At 40.9% G+C, this 22,529-nt stretch overlaps 1 protein-coding gene across 1 annotated transcript in view; it reads right to left on the minus strand.

Annotated features, from left to right (window-relative positions):
- Nucleotides 1–18,563: 18,563 nt before the first annotated feature.
- The window catches only part of LOC311035689 (gap junction delta-2 protein), a 4,248-nt gene continuing 282 nt past the window's right edge, over nt 18,564–22,529 (minus strand). The window contains exons 1-2 of the mRNA XM_084044051.1: nt 21,509–22,529; nt 18,564–20,546 (exon numbers count right to left, since the gene is read on the minus strand). The exon at nt 21,509–22,529 is cut by the window's right edge and continues 282 nt beyond it. Of these exons, the coding sequence (XP_083900177.1) occupies nt 19,700–20,546; nt 21,509–21,579 (918 nt within the window). The 5' untranslated portion in view covers nt 21,580–22,529 and the 3' untranslated portion in view covers nt 18,564–19,699. The remainder of the gene's footprint in view (nt 20,547–21,508) is intronic.

The raw sequence follows: 22,529 nt of genomic DNA on the forward strand, positions 1-22,529 counted from the left end.
AAGGTCATGTCTTAAGTTTTAACTGGCTTTTGTACCTTTATGGTAAAACTCAAAGAAATGTCCTTGCTGGGTTTGAACCAAGGATCTTCAGGTTGCAAGCCCTGTACCTTAACCACTGTACCACCATGCTTCATACAAGAACTGTCCTCTTGCACAGTCTTCACTGAACGATTGTTGGCTTTTGTGCTTTTATAGAATTGTTCAGTTAACAGTGTGCCAGAGGAGAGTTCTAGTATGAACCATGGTGGTACAGTGGTTAGGATACAGGACTTGTAATCCGAAGACTCCTGGTTCAAATCCAGCAAGGACATTTCTTAAGTTTTAACTTAAATATATATGATAGTTATGACAACTAATCTAATACAATACAATAGAATATATATGATAGTTATGATAACTATTACAGATGAAAGATAATATCAGTAGGACACTGTAGGGAATTGAACCCCATCCTGGTAAACCAGGAGTTCCATACCAGTGTATTTGAAGTTGTGAGTGTTTGTGTTTTCTAAATACACCTAAAAGCAGTGGTGGAAAAAGTACTTAAATTCTTTACTTAGTACACACATTTCTTACTTAAGTAAAAGTATCAATACTGTAATGTAAAAAAAATAAAAAATACAAAAGTATTGGCATCAAAATGTACTTAATGTACCTAAAGTACTAGTTATGCAGAATAACCGTCTAACATGTGTAAAAGGCTTTTGAAAATAGCAGATCTACAAGCTCACACTCAAACTTGTGAAATGGGACATTTCGGCATTTTCAGTACTTTCTACTTTGGTACTTTAAGTTATGCAGAATAACCGTCTAACATGTGTTAAAGGCTTTTGAAAATAGCAGATCTACAAGCTCACACTCAAACTTGTGAAATGGGACATTTCGGCATTTTGAGTACTTTCTACTTTGGTACTCTAAGTATGTAACTGTCCGTGACACTTGGTCATTTTAACTTCAATTATTTATTTATTTGAAGTTATTTGTTTTCGTTGTTTATTTGATTTACCTTTATTTTGACACTTCCTGTCACTTTATTTTGTAACATCCTGTTGCTGCCCCTGAGCCCTTATTACTGAGGCCTGCTAGCTTAACAGAGCAGCTCAGTCACACATTGAAAGCCAGATTGAGAGGTGGAGAGACAGACAGCATGTGTTTGTTTGAGGCGCAGCAAGGTATGAAATGTTTGTTTGTTGTATGCAACATTCACTCAAATGATTAAGTAATGTTAAAAGGTATTCAGTTTGAGATAAATGGTTTGTTGTCCACAGTTCCTGCTGCCGCATGCTGTGCCCGTTTGTTTGGTGAACCCAGTTGAAGTTTAAAGTTCCAAGGTGGCTTGCAACCTAGCACCCAAGGTTAGCGGAGTGAGGTACAGCATTGTTTATTTGTTTGGGTTTGTTTGGTTTTTGGGAGTTAATTAATTGTATTTGTTTAGTATTGTCTTTGGGTTATGGTGCTTTTTGCTTTGTTCTTTTGTTTGCTTTGGTTTTTGTTTGTTTGCAGTTTAAATGAATTAACTATTGAATCACTGCATTATAATTTAATGTTTTATTGTTGAATTGAATAAGTTTAGCTGAATTTAATTGGAAAGTGATTGATTGAAATGCACAGATTTTATTGTTTGATGTGAAACTATGAAATGATGAATTATTGTATTTTTGTAGTAATATTTATTCTATTTATTCTCCATTTTATAGTTTTCACGGTGTTCGACGATGCTTCTACTGTGCAAGACGTGATAATAAAAACACCCGTTGAGACCATCCAGCTTCGTATTTTCATAAACCGAGGGCAGCTACAAAGTACATTTTGATACCGATAGTTTTGTACTTTTACTCAAGTACATTCTGAATTCCTGACTTTTACTTGTAACAGAGTATTTCTACACTGCAGTATTGATACTTTTACTTAAGTAAAGGATGTGAGTACTTTTTCCACCACTGCACTGCTTGTGACTAAATAATGTGTCCATCCTCACATGTCCAACTTGGACATGTGAGGAGGAGGACTTTGATGAGGGACTTACATTGGTGATGCATACGTCCATGTCGTTCAGGAAGTCAGTCAGGACAGCGGGGGGCAGCAGAGTCAATCACACTCTACAGCAGTGAAAGAGAAAAGTCATTCAGCTTAAATCATTATTATTAGTGGCCAACCAGACTATAGTACTCTTCCGACTTTCTTCTTCTTTCTAGATAAACTTTATTTTTCCGTTTTTTTCCCCCACACTCGTGCCATATGTCAAATTGACTGGCTTCACCGGGAATCGATTGCTTGTACTTTGCTAAGAGATAGGTTGTATAGTTTAATTTATATTGATTTATTAGTGCATTCAATTTCCACATCGACTTTAATGGGAAAATGAAAAAACTCCAATTAAAGTATTTTTGTCGCGGAAACCGTAAGGGGTAGAGTTACAAGACTTTGAGGGAAGGTTCATAGTGGGAAATTAATAAAATAAGAATTAGACCAGTCGGCCACATGGTGGCGCTATAACAGCCCACTTTACCTTTTGGCCTATAACTCTTGAACCGTAGGTCCTAGAAGAAAAACATATTTTCTCCTGGATTCCTTGGGTCATGACGCAACTCCCCATATAGGCCACGCCCATTTGCGTCTGGATAGATTTTCCGCCATTTTAAATTTTCTTCAAAACACACTTTTAGCTCCTCCTCCCACATATTTTATCCAAATTTCACAAATCGGTACACACGATCTCTGGACCCATGCGATAAACATATCCAACGGCATTTTGATAGTCCTTACCGTTCGTCCTGTTTTACAAAAAATTCCAACAATTCGGTCAATCCCAAACTTGAATCACATGTCAAGGGTGGTTTACTCAACGAATCCTAGGCCTGTCAAAAAAAATCGATTCATGAATAAATCGCGATTCTTAATGCCACGATTTTAAAAATCGAATCAAAATATTAAAATCGATTTTTTTATTTAAAAAAAATATATATATATTTTTTTTTTTAATTTTTTTTTTATAAGTTAGTACCTTTTTCACTGGCACTTTGTCTGAAATCAATGTCAGAAAGACTAGATGTTCTAGTATAATTAAAGCAAAGTGATTTGGGGTAGAAAATCGCAATAAATCGCAGAATCGAATATCAATTAATCGCAGAATCGCAATTTTAATCGAATCGGCACCCTAGAAAATCGCAATAAATCGCAGAATCGAATCGAATATCAATTAATCGCAGAATCGCAATTTTAATCGAATCGGCACCCTAGGAATCGATTTTGAATCGAATCGTGAGGTAAGTGAATCGTGACACCCCTAACGAATCCCTAAAAGCATTTCACTTTGATCCATAGGGGGCGCCACAAATCCGCAAAACGTAACCGTTTGATGCAAAAACATGATTTTGGGGGGATCAATCCTCTCCAAATGAAATACAAGTGATCTCAGGAGTGACGTGACTATTTAGAACGGGCTTAGGGAGGAGTCTAGCTACCAATGACGTAGTTCCGGTGGCACAGCTCGTATCAACAACAACATTGACAGTTACTCACAACGTGTCCTGAACGCACAGTCTACGTAAAGTCTACAACGATTTTATTGGTAAAGGACAGAAGATGGACCGGGCAATGCGTGACAGAGACATACCATACAGAGAGAAGCTGAACGCGGACGCAAAGGCACGCTACCTGGAAAAAACACATATGAACACACAGAGTGGGACACACTGTCGTTGACGGAGGATTTTGATCAGCTAGCACCACTGATAGAAGTCAGCATTTATCAGTATCAAAATGCCGTGAACACACATACTTCTGTGTGAGATCTTTGTTGAAGGCTATGGTATTTCGTCTTACAGCTGACACCCAAGCCATACAATGTTTCTTTGATATCTCCGACATCTGATCTCCAAAGGATGTCTTCCAGGATGGAAAACAGTGCATTTTAACTCCATCTGAAGACTTGCAATTGCATCCGATAACGCAGCACCGTCGTACCATTGCTAAATTAGCAATAGATAGATAGATAGATGGAAGATAATGTACACCGTCTACACTTGCTGCTTGCTGAACAACGAGCACGGACTCTTTGGTCTGACCTCTGTGACCCCTGACCTCCAGGGATCAATGGTCACAGAGGCTCGCAAGCCTCCACGCCACGACAAAGGCAGAGTCCATGTGGAGGGAGATTTTTTATTTAACCAATTTTTAACCATTATCATATACTTTGGCTATTAAAAACTAGCAGCTCTACAGTAGAGAGCACCGAGTGCCACTCTATTGACCACTGCAGGGCTCCGGTCAGAGAGCACAGACACATCAGATAGATGTCAGCTGTTTACGGAAAGATTTAGGCAGTACAGAACAATGGTGCATAATGAAGAACCAGAAGTGCCTGGAAATAAAAACACGAGTGTTACTGACAATCAATATGAGCCAGAGCATAATGACTGTAAATGAAATCTGTATGAATAAACTGTCAATAAATAACCAAAAGCAATGTTGTCATCACACCGAAACACACTGAAATAATATAAACTGTTGCAGTAACCAATATTGTTGCAGAACAATGAGATCTAAAGATGCTTAAACATGGCTAATGTTGAAATAGGCATCTTTGATTGAATACTTTAATGGAAGTTTGAAGGAGACAGCACATGAAAGTACAGTTCAATTCCTATTAGCTGACCTTGTGGTCAGCTAATAGGAATTTAAAAAAATCCTAATTCCTGGAATGAGCCTAAATAACAGAACGAATGCAAATAATAATACCCTTACAGGTCAAAGGCAACACCATGACACGCAAACAGATTCAAATTATTGTGTTACATAAACATTAAAGGATTAATATCACAACTTACATCATCAGTGACTTCAGTCTGTGTGCAGCAGCACACCATGACTAGGCTAACAAGGAACACATGCTAACGTGTATGCTAATGAGGAAGAAAGGAGGAATGTAAACCTGATGCTTCAAAATAAGAGAACTTCAAATTAAAAGTCTTTCAGAGTCTCTGAACATGAAGAATTCACAACACTACCTTTCTGTCTGTGTGCAGGAGAACCCAGTACCCCACCTGTCTGTGTGTGGATCCTCTGGTATGCAGCCTGGTACACACGATCTCTGGACCCATGCGATAAACATATCAAACAGCATTTTGATAGTCCTTACCGTTCGTCCTGTTTTACAAAAAATGCCAACAATTCGGTCAATCCCAAACTTGAATCACATGTCAAGGGTGGTTTACTCAACGAATCCCTAAAAGCATTTCACTTTGATCCATAGGGGGCGCCACAAATCCGCAAAACGTAACCGTTTGATGCAAAAACATGATTTTGGGGGGATCAATCCTCTCCAAATGAAATACAAGTGATCTCAGGAGTGACGTGACTATTTAGAACAGGCTTAGGGAGGAGTCTAGCTACCAATGACGTAGTTCCGGTGGCACAGCTCGTATCAACGACAACATTGACAGTTACTCACTACGTGTCCTGAACACACAGTCTACGTAAAGTCTACAACGATTTTATTGGTAAAGGACAGAAGATGGACCGGGCAATGCGTGACAGAGAACAAGGAACAAGGAACACATGCTAACATGTATGCTAATGAGGAAGAAAGGAGGAATGTAAACATGATGCTTCAAAATAAGAGAACTTCAAATTAAAAGTCTTTCAGAGTCTCTGAACATGAAGAATTCACAACACTACCTTTCTGTCTGTGTGCAGGAGAACCCAGTACCCCACCTGTCTGTGTGTGGATCCTCTGGTATGCAGCCTGTGACAAGTCCTGAGCACCTCTATACTGCAACAGTTTTGGTAGAGCAGGGTCCTGTAGCATACTATCCAAAACACCACAACGCTATTAAAATTGAATGTCCTATCCTTCAACAATAAATGTCCATGTCATTATAGTTCTCAGACAGCATCCATACCATGTTGAAATGTGTTGAAATGTCTCTCTCACTCTCTTCTCCTCCAGGATAGCATGTCAGTTGACCAGCCACAGCCCACCTTGTAGTTATTAAAGGATTAGTTCACACAAAATATTACTTATTTTCTATCAAATACACACCCCATGAAGCCTTGAATTCACAGAGATTGGTTTTGTTTTTGTCGCATTCCTAAGCCAATAATTTGATGATCGGGTCATCAGTCAGTAGGAGACTCAATGGAGACTCTGACTCCACCTGTCAAACAACAAAAAACTAAAAAATCTCTGTGAATTCATGGTGTGTAATTGATAGATTTTTGGGGTGAACCACTCCTTTAAACACATTACCTGCCAGTCACGAGTATAACCGTGTTTGATTTTTTATTTTATTTTTCAATTTTCAATGTATCCACACAGAACCAGAGATATAGCCATCCAAAGATTTCTAGCTCCATTCACTCCTTGGTTAACTTATTACTTCCTGTATCTCGGCTCCTGTGTTTTTTGTTTTTAACATTGGCAGTGGGGGGAAGTAAAAAAAAAAAAACCTCTGGCAGGGAATGTGTTAATGTCAGCTGGTTATGGTAGAAACATTGAGTGAAAACCCAGCTCCAAACGGACAAACCTTGTTTTTAACAGGCTTGCGTGCTGATATAGCATCACCCTGGATCTTAATTTGGTGACCACATTTACCATTTAACAATGTTGCACATTAGGAAAATCATCTGGGGACCCCCCAAAATCATTTGGGGACCCCCCTGGAGGTCCTGACCCACAGTTTGGGACCCACTGATGTTTAGCCAACTGTTAGTGCTGCTGTGTGTGTGTGTGTGTGTGTGTGTGTGTGTGTGTGTGTGTGTGTGTGTGTGTGTGTGTGTGTGTGTGTGTGTGTGTGTGTGTGTGTGTGTGTGTGTGTGTGTGTGTGAGTTAACGAATTAGGGAGAACATTAGGGAAGGAATTCATTTTAACAACCTTTCGAACATCGAATAGATGAGATTTTGGGAGATTGCATTTTTCACACAGTTCACTGACACTATAAAATACATTGTCTACTGTATATAAAGGTACTTGACAAGGCCATATCTCTACCATAGATCTAAAGAGACGGCAAAATGTACATTGAACAACAAACTGTACATTAAGCTTTAGTCTGATAGCTATGAAAGAAAGAGAGTATATTCCTATAAGGCAACTAACCCTTGAAAAGGTTAGCAGTGAGAAAAAAAACAGTGGCTCTCTTGAATAACCTTTAAAACTGCAATCTGCAACCTTTATTTCCTACCGGGCATATGAACCCTGGTCTCGTGTGTGAGAGAATACATTTCTACTGCTCATCCAAGAGACAATCTGCGCTTGTCCAGGCGAGATATTGCGTGCATGAGCTTCAGGTTCTACTTGTCAACTAGTAACCTACTGTAGGTGTCCTACCCAACAAGACCACCTCCAAACATTGCTAGTGATATCAACATACTCATCATCTCATACTCATCATCATCAATCAAGTTGTGATAGATACTGTATTAATACTGTATTAGATACAATGACGCTTGCAGTTGTTATTGACACTAATACCACCCTGGCTGGCACTGGAGTGCATGCCCTTGAATGACAAGCATTGAGAGCAGCCAGTATGCGTGCTGCTCTCTGGGAGGGGTGAGAATCTTAAATGAGTTAGAGTCAGGAGAAACGAACATTCAGCAGGTAGGACCCATCTGTTAGAGGTGTATTGATCCCGGAATACCATTAAGCTATTTCTTTAAAGATTCCACTGCATCAGCAGGCCTGAAGCCGTGTTTCTCTGCCTGTGCTGGCCTCAACCAGGTCCTCTTAGGGTCCTTCCACTCCTGTAATGTTCTCTGATGTGCCAAACCCTACAGTGTTGCTCTAATGCTGTAATACCGCTAATGAGGCTGTTCTGACTCAGTGGATTGGTTTTGTTGCCAAATGCATGATATGTCCAAAGAACGGATTAAAGTGGACTGGAGGCGGGTTGATGAAACTGCGTGCGTGCGTGCGTGCGTGCGTTGAATTGTAGTGTTCCATTCTTACAACAGCTCATTGACAGAGATCTGTATTCATGGTTACATTACTCTTGGAGAACAGCAGAGCACTTGATATACAGTAGAGAGTCAGAATCATAAACACTGGCTACACTAGACACACACCGTAGCAGCACCTATGGTATGCAGTGTTAGATAGTGTGCATTTTGTAAAGTCACTCATGCGCATTAATTTAAGTCTGAGTTAACTTTCAGAGTTACATTACCACTGTGGATTTTACTGTGTTACAGTCTGATTAAAAGTTGAGTCTTTAATTATCAGCTGGAATAACATGCACATTTCAAGAGGCTTACAGTGCAATGTCTTCTGGCACAGAAGAGTCATTCTGAATGAATGAATGAATTTCTTGATTTGGACAGGGACAGCGTAAAAGTAATATTTACCTCATATAAAACAAGGAGAGATGTATGTACAAGGTTTTAGCAAATTGCTGTTTTCCACCCGCAGTCCCCGGGTATGTACATAAAGAAAACACACATCAACACACAAGTATCACGTTATAACACAAAAAACACACTATAGCATAATATAGTAACACACTTGTAACACACTATAGCACAGTAACACACTATACAACAATATTATGGTTATTATACCATATAGTCTGGTGTTAGGTGGTGTTCATGTGCATGAATGTCTTCTTGTGTGTGTGTGTGTGTGTGTGTGTGTGTGTGTGTGTGTGTGTGTGTGTGTGTGTGTGTGTGTGTGTGTGTGCGTGTGCGTGCGCGCGCGTGCGTGCGTGCGTGCGTGCGAGAGAGAGAGAGAGAGAGACAACATGCATGCATGTAGAGTTGGAGGGAGGCACTAACACTGCGATTTCTCAGTCTAATTAACGCCTCATTTACAACGACTACAGCATACGTTTGCTACAAAATGTTTCCCTACAGACCCCGTCTCCATTAAAACACTGGGGATGATGCAGTCAGCATGTGGATGCAGTGTGTGCGTGCGTGCGTGCGTGCGTGCGTGCGTGTGTGTGTGCGCGCACTATGGATGCATGTGTTGTTGTTTTTTTTGCATGTTTGCATGTTTATGTGTATGTAGATTACTGTACTATGTTGCCCAAATCTCCTGACACAGCCCAGCATGGGTAAAGGATGGATTCTGACACACTGGAGTATTTGTGGGTTAAAGCCCTTGGGCAAATCACAGTTAGAGTTACCATCTGCATCCTGTCTCCCAGATGTACAGAGATCTGACTGTTCTATGAAAAATCTTCTCTCCTAGTTTTGATACACGATACATTTTACATTTTGATCCAAGGTTTAATTATCAAAACATCTTACAGGAAATGACACATTCATATTTGAAGAAATATTTATATTTCTTCAAATATAATTGTATAGCGAATGTAACGGCACACATACCTTTAGCTCTGTCATGGGTGTTTGTTCTGGAGGTGAAATGAGACTACATAGACTTATAACACACACATTATAACACAACATATCAAAAGAAACTGCTCTAGAGACCTTCATGTCATGGCAGCTGAACATGAAAATGAAAGGAATTAAAATGTTTACATCACTGTTCTTTACAGATCATTGCAGAATATCCCAAAACATATCTGTGTTAATGATTTGCACATACCATTCTGTTCTGACATATGACATTTGCCTGATTTGAATTGAGCAAAATATTTTATGCACTGATGTTGATGTTTTTACGATGATGAAACATAATAAAAACACAACATTTGACCAGCTTGATTGGTGTTAATTAATCTTTTACCACTTTAAATCCGGTGTCCCTATTATAGGCAGAAATCTTCCAAAAAGTTTCAAAAATAGCAAAAATAGGCGATCTACAAGCTTTGGGTTCTAAGCTTGTAGATTGGCTATTTTTGACACACATCACCGTAGTAAGACAAAGTATTAAAATAGGGCTTAAGTAGTTTATCCACCTGCAGATACCATTCCTCAGCTTGACCACACCTGGTTCTTGTGTTAAAAGAACAATCAAGGTATTTCAGAACACTAGCTACTTTCTAGCAGCACTACGCTGAAAGTCAGCTCTGAAAGTGTGACCCCTCCTTATTGGACTCAGCAAGATGGCGGGCACGTGATTCACACCCACAGTGGTGTCACATTGGGGAGAGGATGAGGGGGTGGAGAGAGACAGACAAACAGAGAGGTAAAAGAAAAACTGAAAATGCGGGAGAGGGGGTGAGCAGGAACGAAAGAGAAGTGTAGTTTAGAATAGAATAGAATAGAGTAGGAGAGAAGAGAAGAGAATAGAAGATAATAGAAAAGTGTTGGAGGCAGAGAACAAGGGAGTAAGAAGGAACAAAGGAGAGAAACAGCCTACACATGAAGAGAGAAATAAGAGAGAAATAGAGAGAAATAACAGCTGGGAAAAGCCAGCGGCAATACATTTGGTTCAAGCAGAGTGCAGAGGTAAACCACAGTGAAATAGACCAGAAGAGGACTACATCAAGTAGCGGCAGAGGAGAGATTACATACCACCAACATCATCATATCCTCATATCCTACTCCCCAGGGAGTCTGATGGAGAAGCCACATTCATTATCAAAGTTATGATATTCATAGTTCTCTCTCTCTCTCTCTCTCTCTCTCTCTCTCTCTCTCTCTCACTCTCTCGCTCTCGCTATCTCTCTCTCTCGCTCACAATTATCAATTGTTTATTTTTTCTGCTACTATGTCTACTATTGTAGCCACTGGATTTCCTTCTGTCTGCAGAGCAGGCAAATAAAAAACAACATGTATGAATTATTGTAAGATCAAGTTCTGTATACAGTGAGCATTACTCTCTTTCCCATGTGCAGGGCAAAAAACAATGGTATTTCATTTCCAATGGTATTTCATTTCCCTCTTTCTTTTGTGTTTAAACATGTTGTATACAAAATTAATCTCTTTACATTCTTAAGCTACAGCATCTTTCCTATCTGACTCTAACTCAAGACTTTTCTGTCTCTTTAGTATGCATGGAGTCCCTGAACCCTAGCGTGTCTGATTAACCATTGCCCGCCACTGATTTTTATTGGCTGTCCAACGGTGCGGAACTTAACCATTTATCACGGTCGATAGGCTATGCAGTGAGGAATGTCTGTAGTACAAGCCTTTAGGGAGCAGAGATCGTACGTGGGATTGTAGACATGTAAGGAGAAGTGGAGAGATGTGGGTGTCGCAAATAACCCACCCTCTCTGGAGGAGAATTGAGGATGGCACAAAAATGAAATCGTTAAGGGTCTGCTTTTCCGCAGTGTGGCCTGGCCGTGTCTACTTTGCATTAATGACAAACTAGTTTTGCCAGTCAGAGTTGGTGCAGTATAGCACCATGCTGTGCAGTATGGCACCATGCTGTAGCATAGCTGCAAATGCTTCCAGGTTCCTATCTGGCTAAGGAAAAATAAAAACCTGGTGAGCTAATGAAGTAACAATCCTAAGTGTCAATTTAACTCGTACTAGAGTGTAAACATGTATGCACTTCTTCATTCTATTAAGAATGATTAAGAATGTATTAGTTAATAATAAATATGTAATATATGTAACATCTTTTCCCCTTCCGATTAACTTTATCTATAACTTACCCAAACGTGCAAAGTAAAATCCTCAGTGTTCATTTAACTCAAATGAATAAATGAACACATTTTACTGTGTAATCTGGCAAAGTTATAAGAAGGATCTTTTGTTTTGGTGCAGGTGCATGTGTCCTTATACAGGTTCTGGCTGTCCCATGGTGAACCTTGGTTGGACAAATCTATTCATAATCCACTAACGCTCTTAATCCAGAGGTCATATTAAAAACAAAAAATGGATCAGAAATTAATCTGGCATCAGGGCTGTCCCATAGTTTGTTATTTTTTATTACTTCTGCTGCCCTGGCCAACCAAATCAGCCTACCAAATCACTCTGTTCCAGCCATCTGTGCCCCAGCACCAGACTAACCATCCAACCAAATTTCGCTGTATTGGCTCAGTCACTTGGCCCTTTGTGGCTTTGTCAACCATGAGGAGTTTCATTTTAATGGAGAGAAGTTGGGAGGACAGAAATCACAGGAGGGGACTTGTGTGGTGTTCTGCCTTGTACTTCAAACCAAGGGGTGAAGAAGAGGGATTTCAAACTGTTGTGGCTGGAGACAGAGATAACCACATGACAGCCCCAACTGGCTGGATGCTGATGTTCCCATGGGCAGACGAAAAGGCAGAAACTCAGTCATACTATGCAAATGCGATACTTTTCATCCTCCTCCACATGGAAACATTTTGTTTCTACATCTTTCTGTTTAAACGTCTGCCACATCTGCCTATGCCATGCCATGCCTATGTCATGCCATGTCTGTGCAAAGCCTTACTATGTTATGCTGTGCATATTTGTGCTGCTGCAGTAACCCAGGCTAATTTCATAGCTTCTTCTGAACGGATTAAAAAGAACCATGTTTCACTGTCTATATGTATCTTATATATTTCTTATTTTCTTTCTTTCTTCCTTTTGCATGCAATAATCTGTGCAAAAGGCAGAATTAAGGCAGTGCTCCCCTCGCCCGCCAGCATTTCCCTTTCACTTTGTTGTAGGAGGATTGTAGGGGTTCACTCACAGGTGAAAGTACTGGCATAATTTCTTTGCATTTCATTTACAGGAAAGCCAGGCAAAGCACAGAGCTTGTTTATGTCTTATTCTGCTATGCAGGAGTCATTTCAATAACCTGACGGAATTGAAATGACTGTCTGTGTATCGGGAACAAGATAACTTGAATATGGAGGGAATGATCAGGTAACAAATGGGCAAGCTTTAATGAATCTTTTTGGGGATAATCAGTAGGCTTCCCATGAAGAGATGATTACTTTTTTAGACAAAAAGGTCAACATTCAAGTTCACAATCAAGGTCAAAATTTGCCTACATAACCTGTCAATTTCACGAATATAGGCATACAGTACCGGTGCTTTCTTATTAGTTTCGCTACCTAGATCTCTACTCCACACTATGTAAAGAGTATTAATATTTTTAAGATTAGAAGATTTGAAGATTAGAAAAATAAAACGTAATATTAGAACATGCCAAAAGCTGACATTTGGATTCATAGTTGAATGGAGTGTACATAAAATCTGAATTCCGGGCAGTGAGGATAGTCATTATGTAGTTAACAACATAAATGATTCTTGATATACATTGTGCTGAATGCCTTACAGTCCCGTAGGAGTGATATGATCTGGGTCTTGTGATCTGAGTGAATTCAATTGTCCCCCACCTAACTTTTTAATCTAGTGGAGATGTCAGTATGATGTAAGGCAGCTGCCAAGATGGATCATAAAAAAGGATGTTAGAGTTCCAGGTGCATCAGTCACTGATGCCAGCCAGGGAGCCATCACTAGCATCACTACATTCACTACACTGTCAAATCCTCTGCGTTTATAACTCTGAGAGAGTACAAATGGAACCGAGTGGACCCTTAAGGATAAAATAACATTGAGGACAGATATTTATGGCCAGGAAAGATCTCTTCAATTCACAGGATAATGGGACATCCCATCCCTTTTTTCCCTGACAATGTAGATCATTGATGAATTACTGTATGAAGGACAAATAATAGTTTTCAACAGGTGAAATTAGACAATACACTACAGTATATGTTAAAGAGAAGTTGGAAAAAGGGGGCAATTTGGCTATTTTTTTTGTCAACATCCCCTTCCATTTTGACACCCTATGCCTGGGAAACATTTAATTTGAATTGTGGGACAATAACCAAGGAAATTAATACTAGTACTTCTGATAGCAAGCAAAAAGACAAGCAAAAAAGGGTATATAGTATACAAATAATGTATGACATATAGGCTACTGTTTAATGAAAAAGCTGTCTTTCTCTCTTAGAACTCTTTTTTCCCCGATCTGGGCTTAATAGACTTGCAACCCGATCGCCAGAGGAAACGTTCTCATTGAACGTTTTTCAACGTTTCTCAAAATCCGTGCATAGACTACTGGAAAACCACAAATTCCGTGCATAGCCGCCTCGCATCTCCCCCATTGTGACTAAACCATTTCGGAGCCGCGCAGTCTCAAGGGAATTGTCGCCGTGTGAAGGACCACCGAGCGAGCTAAAGCGAGCGAGTTGCCGTCCTGAACATTGCGACATTCCCTTGAGCCTACTCAGCGGCGTTTGAGTTACGTACCGATAGGCACAGAATCGTACATTTTGTTGTGGGGACTGCTCTACTTCCTGGTTTTTCCGGGTTGTGACTGGTTACGCCCACCGTGTGACTCCCCGTACATATGCACGGAATTTGGGGGTTTCTAGGCAACTATGCACGGAATGACGTGCACAAATCCGTGCAATGTATACTAATTCTCTGGCGATCAGGCTGAGACTTGAGTATGTTAAACCTGTATAGTCAGATTTTTGTAGAATGTCTAAATGAACGTAATCATTTTTATTTACTTCAACTTCATCTCTATTCCAATCTTTGTGTGCTCATCAAGATGACCAATATAAAAAAATAATAATAATTTAAAAAAAAAGATGACCAATATAAATGGTGACCCGTTAGCCGAATGTTTAGGGTGTGTACCACATAAGCTCTAGAACAGCGAGTCCTTGATTTGATCCCTGGGCTGGCTGGTCCATTTTCTGCACGTCACTCCCCAGCTCTCTCCCTGTTTCCTGTCCCTCTCCACGGACTATCAAATAAAAGGAGGTAAACCCCCCCCCAAATAGTTAAAAAAAATATGACCAAAATAATTTATAAAATAACACAGTAATGGGTTCATGGTAGTGGTGTATAGGACATTTACTCAATTTCTTCTTTAAATGTTTTAATCATTTGCACTTCTACTCCATTACATCTCAGAGGTAATGGAGTCATTTTTACTCCACTATAATTATTTGAAAACTTTTCAGATTTAGATTATTATTCCAAAACATACTTTAACCAAAGGCTTGTTTTATACAAGGCTATTTTCAAAAGAATTCAATTGCTCTCTCTCTCTCTCTCTCTCTCTCTCTCTCTCTCTCTCTCTCTCTCTCTCTCTCTCTCTCTCTCTCTCTCTCTCTCTCTCTCTCTCTCTCTCTCTCTCTCTCTCTCTCTCTCTCTCTCTCTCTCTCTCTCTCTCTCTCTCTCTCTCTCTCTCTCTCTCTCACACACACATATATGTACTGGTGTTGTCACACAGATACAACCACTGCCTCCCTTGGCTCTTTTAAATGGACTCTGACTTTAAACCATCGCTGTATTAAGCAGGGTTCAGAGATAAAAACACGACTCATATACAGCAGCTCAAACTGTGGGTTGGGACCCATGGGGGTCCCCAAATGATTTTGGGGGGAGGGGGTCCCCAGATGATTTGCTTCATGTGCAACACTCAACAGTAAACATACAATGTATGTGTGTATACAGGGTATATCTGCACATTTCTATAGTGACAAATTACGGACTTAAGATCTTTTCTACTTCTAAAGAAACAAAACAGAAAAATAAGACCATGAATGTGTCAAAAGCTCAAAACTCATCAACATACAATAAAAAAAATCCAACATTAGCCAAATTGTCAATTGGCCCAATTGACAAACATCTTGAAAATAGCCGTTCTACAAGCTCACAACGGCTTGTGTTGTGAGCTTGTAGATCAGCTATTTTCACAACATTTATCTGTGGAGTAGTCCATCAAAATGTTATGCCTCAACTCCTAATTCTGCTTGACAGGGTGGGGGGTCGCCAGTTCACATATGATTATTTTGGGGGGTCGCGGTCTGAAAAGGTTGCGAACCACTGATATATAGTATGACCCAATAATGCTGGACGTGCAAACTGCCTATCGGTTGTACTATAAGATACACAGCACGCGAAACAACATAGAATTGTAATTCAGTTGAAAACAGACACAATATTTCATTATTGCTTAAGGTATTCTACCACCTGAAATATGGAGGATGGAATTACAGTACATTGAATTTGTCCATGTTACTCATAAAATTAAAGCAAACTCACCAGCTCCTTTATGGGTTGACTGCCAGCAAGGCCAGGAAAAAGACTTCTGCCTTAATCCAGGGGTGTCTCTATGCTGGCCAAGATAAATAACTGAGATTAAGGGCTAAAACTAGGCTTTAAAATCCCTGCCTTTACGATTGGTGGTGTTCCTACCAATCCTTTTGCCTTGCACTCAAAATAGCTCCAACACTGCCTGCATAGTTCTGCTATTGTCTGTATAGACCAGGCCAGTATATAAATGCATAGGTCCTTGATGTTATGTGATCTCTCTTATCGTGTGTGTCTCGTTTGTTTTAGCTGTGCAAACCTGAACTGTGGGAGATGCCACCTACATTTATTATTATCACCAGTTGCTCTCTGTCTCTTGTGTATCTGACTCTTTCTCCCTCTCTCCCTTTCTCTCGTAAACCCAGGTCTCATGATTACAGACTCACAGACACAGTGTTAAAGCTATTTGACTCGTATTCTATGGGTAATTAAAAGCACCCTAGCATTTGAGTGTGTGAGTGTTTGTGAAGGCTGGCAGGTGGGTGTGTGGGGAGCAGTTTTTATGGTGCACCTCTAATGCAGCCGACCATCTTCTACTTCCTTTTGCCGAGGCCAGGCCAGTCTTGATAGTCCTTACGTTGGAATTGTTGTTCTGTTGATCTTTCAGTTGAATCTTTTCTAGATGTAGAGGTTGAAAATCCCAAACTAAACTCAAAATCTCAGTGAGGTCATGTGCCTATTTCTCCACTGTCTTCTTGAGAGAGACAGCAGCTCACAGGTGCTGTCAATTTTATGCAAATGTAACCTTGTTCAGCTACACCTCTGCCTATCAGAGGCAGAGGCCAACCCCTCCAAACAACCAGCCTAAAGGTGCATGAATCCCTAGGCTGATTTTGTCATTTGTATTCCAATTCAGGTTAAACACTACAACAGATTAAAAACATGGCAGACTAGTAAACAATGCAAACTAATCAAATTAATAATTGGTGTGTTCGATTTAGTTGTGCCTAAAGTTATGGGTATGCCAATGTGCAGTTGCACTGTTGACAGTTGTTAAGAGTATTGTCAATGCTTATTCACTACTACAGTACCTCTAACATAACCTTATTCATTTTATTAGCTGCTCTGCGTTGCTTGCATCATTGTTAACCTTATGCGGCCTGACATTTTTTCTTTTTTCAGTTTTTAACCTGAACCGGAAAACAAACAAGTACTATTTTTTTTACCATCTGCCTAAACACACAGGTACAGTGTAGTATCTAACTGAGCCCTCTGATGCTCACATGATGTCAATGCACCACAGCATGCATAATTGCATTCATACATAACCCAATAATTTTGGCATTTAGATGTAGATATGAAACCAGGTTTCCTGTAGCAGGAAAAACTACAGTCAGAGCGTGACAGTGAATGAAAGCTACTGTGCTTCAAACGTTTACAGTAATGTCCAGAGTACATTGGGATACTTTGAAACAAAACATATCTCTGCTTGCACGGTTCCATTTATAAACACCCCTCAGTTATCTGGCTAACAATGTCAGAGGTTTTGTGCAAAAGGAAGCCTATTGCTAAACTCACTTTCTTTGGCCCTGTGCAGTAATTTACCAGCTGCAAAATAAAACAGAACAGAACAGAACTGAGAGCTATGAGCCTTGGGAGGAAAAAAATTGAGATTGTGGATAGTGGTAAGAAGGAATGAGGGAGGGAGAAAGAGGAGGAGACAATGACGGAGGAAAAAAAGACAAGCACTGCAATGCATCATTGCAAGTTGACAAACTGCTTCTCTCTCTCTCTCTCTCTCTCCGGAAGTTCTCAAGTTTGGGAGGAATCTAAAGTCCCTGCTGAGTTGGAGATGGATGCATCGCTGTAGCTGCTCTTCGATTTCTCCAGGCTTTGCAGAGTCATCCTGGCACGGGAAGCATCAAGCATCCTGCCCTCCCCTGGATCAACCGCAATGGTCAGCCCGAACAATCCTCTCTCTCTCCCTTTCTCTCTCTCTCTGGCTCCCCAGTGTGGGCATATAGTTCAGCACTTTGTCTTTTTTCCCTCCGCTTCCCTGTTTCTCTCTCTGACCTTCAAGAACAACCTTCTCCCCTCAGTCTGGGCTACGCTCTCGCCTTCCTCCTTCTCAAATGAGAGAAGAAGGGATGAGCAGAGCATCAGAATGGGCAACTCCCACAGTATTTGGAATGAAGATAAACTCTTTGTAATTCCTGCAGTGCACACGGCTGTGGTCTCTCTCTCTCTCTGTCTCTCTCTCTGGTCAAAGTCACAAACTACTAAGTAACCACAGCAAATGTACAGCTCACTGAGATTGAGGGGCAGTGTGTTGGTCAGGGTGCATGTCATATAGCAGTCCCCTCAGGCCACACATTATGGACGACAGACAAACTATTGATGTGTCTCATGGAAGTAGAAGGCCCATATAAATACACTGCAGCTGCATTGTAGCACCAAGTGATGAGATTCTGATCACCTTGTCTCCTGCTCTGGGAGGGGTTCTTCTCTTGGAGTACACAACAGAGTGGGTGTGGCTAATGTCTTCACTGCACCAAGCCAAAACTCACACACTGGCAGGCACTCCACACACAGCAGCAGACACACAAGTATTGAACCTCACACGTTTCTGGTGTACATGAATCCCACTTTTATTTGAGACAGAAAACGATGTTTGTTTTTTCTGGTCTGTTTTTGGTTACATTTAAAACCGTTCTATGAAAAACTGTAGCACCAGAGCAGATTTTTATTGCCCATTCTTTGTTTAAAAATGTCAATTTGTGCTATTCTTGAGTTTAGATCAGTTTTGATTGTGGAGAGACATTTCCTTCTTGAATATAAAAAAAGACTAGCACTTCATTTCTTTTCCATGTCATTTGCAAAATAAAATAGAGAAAATCTTATATCCTTTCCATTTAAATCACAACAAATACATTTAAAGCAAATGAAAATTGGGCGGCATTTAGCATAATCCAAGCAGGGAATTAGCTTTCATGATGAATAATATTATATATTTATATATTTATATGTATACATATATTATGTTTATATACAAGTATGGCACTTGATTACACAAAAGCAAGAAAACACTTTTTCACAAATGAAAGCAGTGGGCGCTTTGGTGTGTTATAAATTAAAGAAGTCACAGACGTTAGCGTTTTTGCAGCAAATCCACCGGATACTGTTTTGCAAGTCAGCTATATAGCAATGGAATGGTTATACATATGTTAAGGTCAGTGGTGCAACACAGGCAACAAAAAACATGAATGACGCTGATGTATTTTAACTAGGTCGATCCATAGTCATAATTGATTTATATATATCTATGCATATATAAATCTGGATGGTAGATGTTTTCCCCCTCAACCTCATGTTGTCACTTAAATAGGTTGGTGTCAAAAATCGGTGGAAAAAAACATATTTTAAAAACACCGTCAATAGCACATATTGGGTTAGGTTTGGCTCTCAGGTGTTCACCTCTTAGTGCAATTTGCATTTACTCTCTTCAAGTACAGTAGAACAGCCCAACAAAGAGTAAATACGTGAACACGTCAACATGGTCTCCATTTAGCGCTTTACAGAGTATAAAGGTTACTAAAAAGTTGCATCAGTGCAATAATAAATAAGTAAACAAACGTGTAATCCACGCTTGCCATGAAGTCCTTAAAAGACAAACCAAATGAAAAATCTGCCCACTCTTAAGTCATAACACGGATCAGGCGTGCGGAGCTGTCCATCATGTCCATCAGGGGTTTTCCATGTTTTTTTTTCACTGCAACATTGTCTCGTTTCTGACTCCCTCCCCATGTGTCACACATAAGCAGAGTCACTGGACTGAGTGCGGCCAAAATTAGGCACACTCATCCTCGGCAAGTCCTTATTTCTGATCTCATAGATGGACTTCCTGCGAGCCTGCACGCCGCGGACAGCCGTTTTGATTTTCCTCCACCCTAGATGATTGAGTTCTGCCAGGTTCAGAACTACACAGAACCCACTGACTGCAAACATGAACACCAGAAACACTGTCTTCTCCGTGGGTCTGGAAACATAGCACTCGACATCTTTTATGCAGGGGTATCGATCACATTCGTACACCGACGGGACGTTGAATCCATACAAGAAATATTGACCCACCAAAAAGCCTATTTCCAGGGCGTTTCTGAAAACCACTTGAATGATGTAAAATCTCGAGATACCCTCTTGTCGCCTCATTTTGGACTTAGTAGTTCTCATGGCCGAACTGGGCATCTCTTTAACTTCCAAACAGTCAGGATCGGCTTCTTTGGTGGAGTTCTCTGTGTTCTGAAGTACTCCGTTAACAATAGCGTTTTTATTGACTACCTTTTTACTATCTTTCATTGAATCTGAATCGGCCTTGTCCAGAGTCAAATAGACTGTCGAGTAGCGCCGCTCCTTCTGCTTGGCCGACTGATGCACCGAGTATGTGATAAAGCAGAGACTCGGAGTGCACACCATAATGATCTGGAAAACCCAATATCTAATGTGTGAAATGGGAAATGCTTTGTCGTAGCATGCCTGGTTGCAGCCCGGTTGTAAGGTGTTACAAACAAACATGGTTTGCTCGTCATCATAGACAGTCTCTCCAACTATTGCTACGATAAGAATCCGGAAGATGACCACCACAGTTAGTAGGATCCTAAAAAGCAAGCATAACAACAAACAATGTGAAAATAAGGGTGCAAATATGTGTTATTGGTAATATTTTGAATTCAACCGTGCGCTTCCGTTGCGGCTCATGCGCTTAGTGGAGTCCTGAGCTGGCGTGTTGGTCAGTGTTTCCAGATTATGTGAGAGGAACAAGCAACCAGGTCTAGGAAAACAAGCCCAAAAGAAGCGACAATGGGCCACATGAGCACTTAAAACATATACATCGGCTATTTGAAAATAGCAGATCACAACAGATGCAACGCGTTGTGGACTTGTAGATCTGCTATTTTCAAATACAATCTTGGGGGTGGGAAAGGGGAAAATTTGGAATATTTTATAATAAGCAGACCTGGCAACACTAGTGTTGGCGTGTGTGGAGCTGTCCGGTGCTGAAATCAGACGCGCTGCTCTCCACAATCTCACTGCTCTATTGGAGCGCGGATTTAGAATGGATATGTTTCTTACCGTGTTGATTTGTCTTATGGTGGTGTCGATGTGCTTAGTATGATTTCCAGTTTGAAATGGCTATTTGTAATGGGCACGGACGCTATGTGTATATTGCTTTGTGTGACTATTGTGTCTGAGCTTGTTAGGCTAATGGAATGGATGGTATAACGCCAGCTCTCTCCCCCTCCTAAAGTGCACGACCCTCAATCAAGCGCCACACCAAGAATGAATGGATGGATAAATGAATCGATGGATGACACATGTGTTTTAGTTTAGGTTAGGGTGATTTAGTTTTCAGCATCATCCCGGGTCATAAAGAGACAGCTGTTGGATTAGTTGGGTCTCACGCTGGGGAAGAAGAAAAAAACCTGTGAAAGAAGAGAAAAATCCACAACACAGAAATGGGGGACTGGGGACCATGCTAAAGACGATCCTGGAGGCTGCTGCGTTTCTTCAGTTGTCGTTGATGTTGGGATAGGATTCATCTCTTTTTTTTTTTCTTACCTTCCTATCATAGTAGAGTGCTGCTGGACAGCAGCCTCCAGGAGCCTCTCTAGTATAGTCCATTCCCCCATTTCTGATCATCCGGAGAAGACGAGGGCACAACGGCACTCTCTGCTCAAAATCCTCCGAAAATGTGCCTTTTAAAATTCCTCGTCCCGTTTCTCTCTCCTCTCGTTGTTTGTCAGTCTCCGGAACGTCCGATTTGATCTAGAAAATGCATGGAGAACGAGGTGATGCTAGAGCTGCCGTCCGCCTCCTCTCCGCGCGCCTCTCTGTGTGTGCAGCCTGTGGTGAGAGAGCGTTCTGCTGTGTCTGCCGAGCGCTGGCGCGACGTCGCCACACTTTTCCTTGTCATGGGAGTCTGAAGGGCTGATTACTATAAGCCCTCCTTTTTTCGATCTTCAGATCAGGTTGATGGGCAAGAGCGCTGCGTCTGGATGGAGGGAGGTTGGATTTAATGTCTTGCCAGCGTTAATCCGCCTTTAAGTAGTATAGGTCCCCCCTCCCCCTGCGTCACGGCGCAGACAGGTTGGTGGAGCGTGGCCAGGGACGCCAGGGTTTCTCATTTTCAATATTCGGTGTTCATCGGCGTCACGGGATTAATCGGTATTAAAAATGATTGCTGATGATGAGCTCGGTGCACCGCAATGGGTGCCGCTGTGTTTTTTAACATTATAGAGGTGACTGAGCCTATATAGGACCTGTTCTGTGCCCATGGGGCAGTTACTACACAGGGCTTGAGGACCGTACCGTGCCCCGAGCTCAAAGGTCAAGATGGAGTATTGGGGATTTTTCCCTATATCAATGATTGTAGTAATTATGTTGGACAAATACTTGTTGATTTTTAACAGAAGGCCGAAGCATACAGTAGGCCTATAGCTATACACCTTTATACAATCGTGAGTATATATTGCACCAGACGCGTGCTTAGTGGCATCTGTCGATATGTCGCAGGCTGCTCGATGGGGGTGAGGCTGCCGTTTCCACCTCAGGCTAAAATGATGCTCTGGATACAGTGACT

Source organism: Gymnoscopelus microlampas (genome assembly GCF_963454915.1).
Source record: "Gymnoscopelus microlampas genome assembly, chromosome: 20".
Classification (NCBI taxonomy): Eukaryota; Metazoa; Chordata; class Actinopteri; order Myctophiformes; family Myctophidae; genus Gymnoscopelus; species Gymnoscopelus microlampas.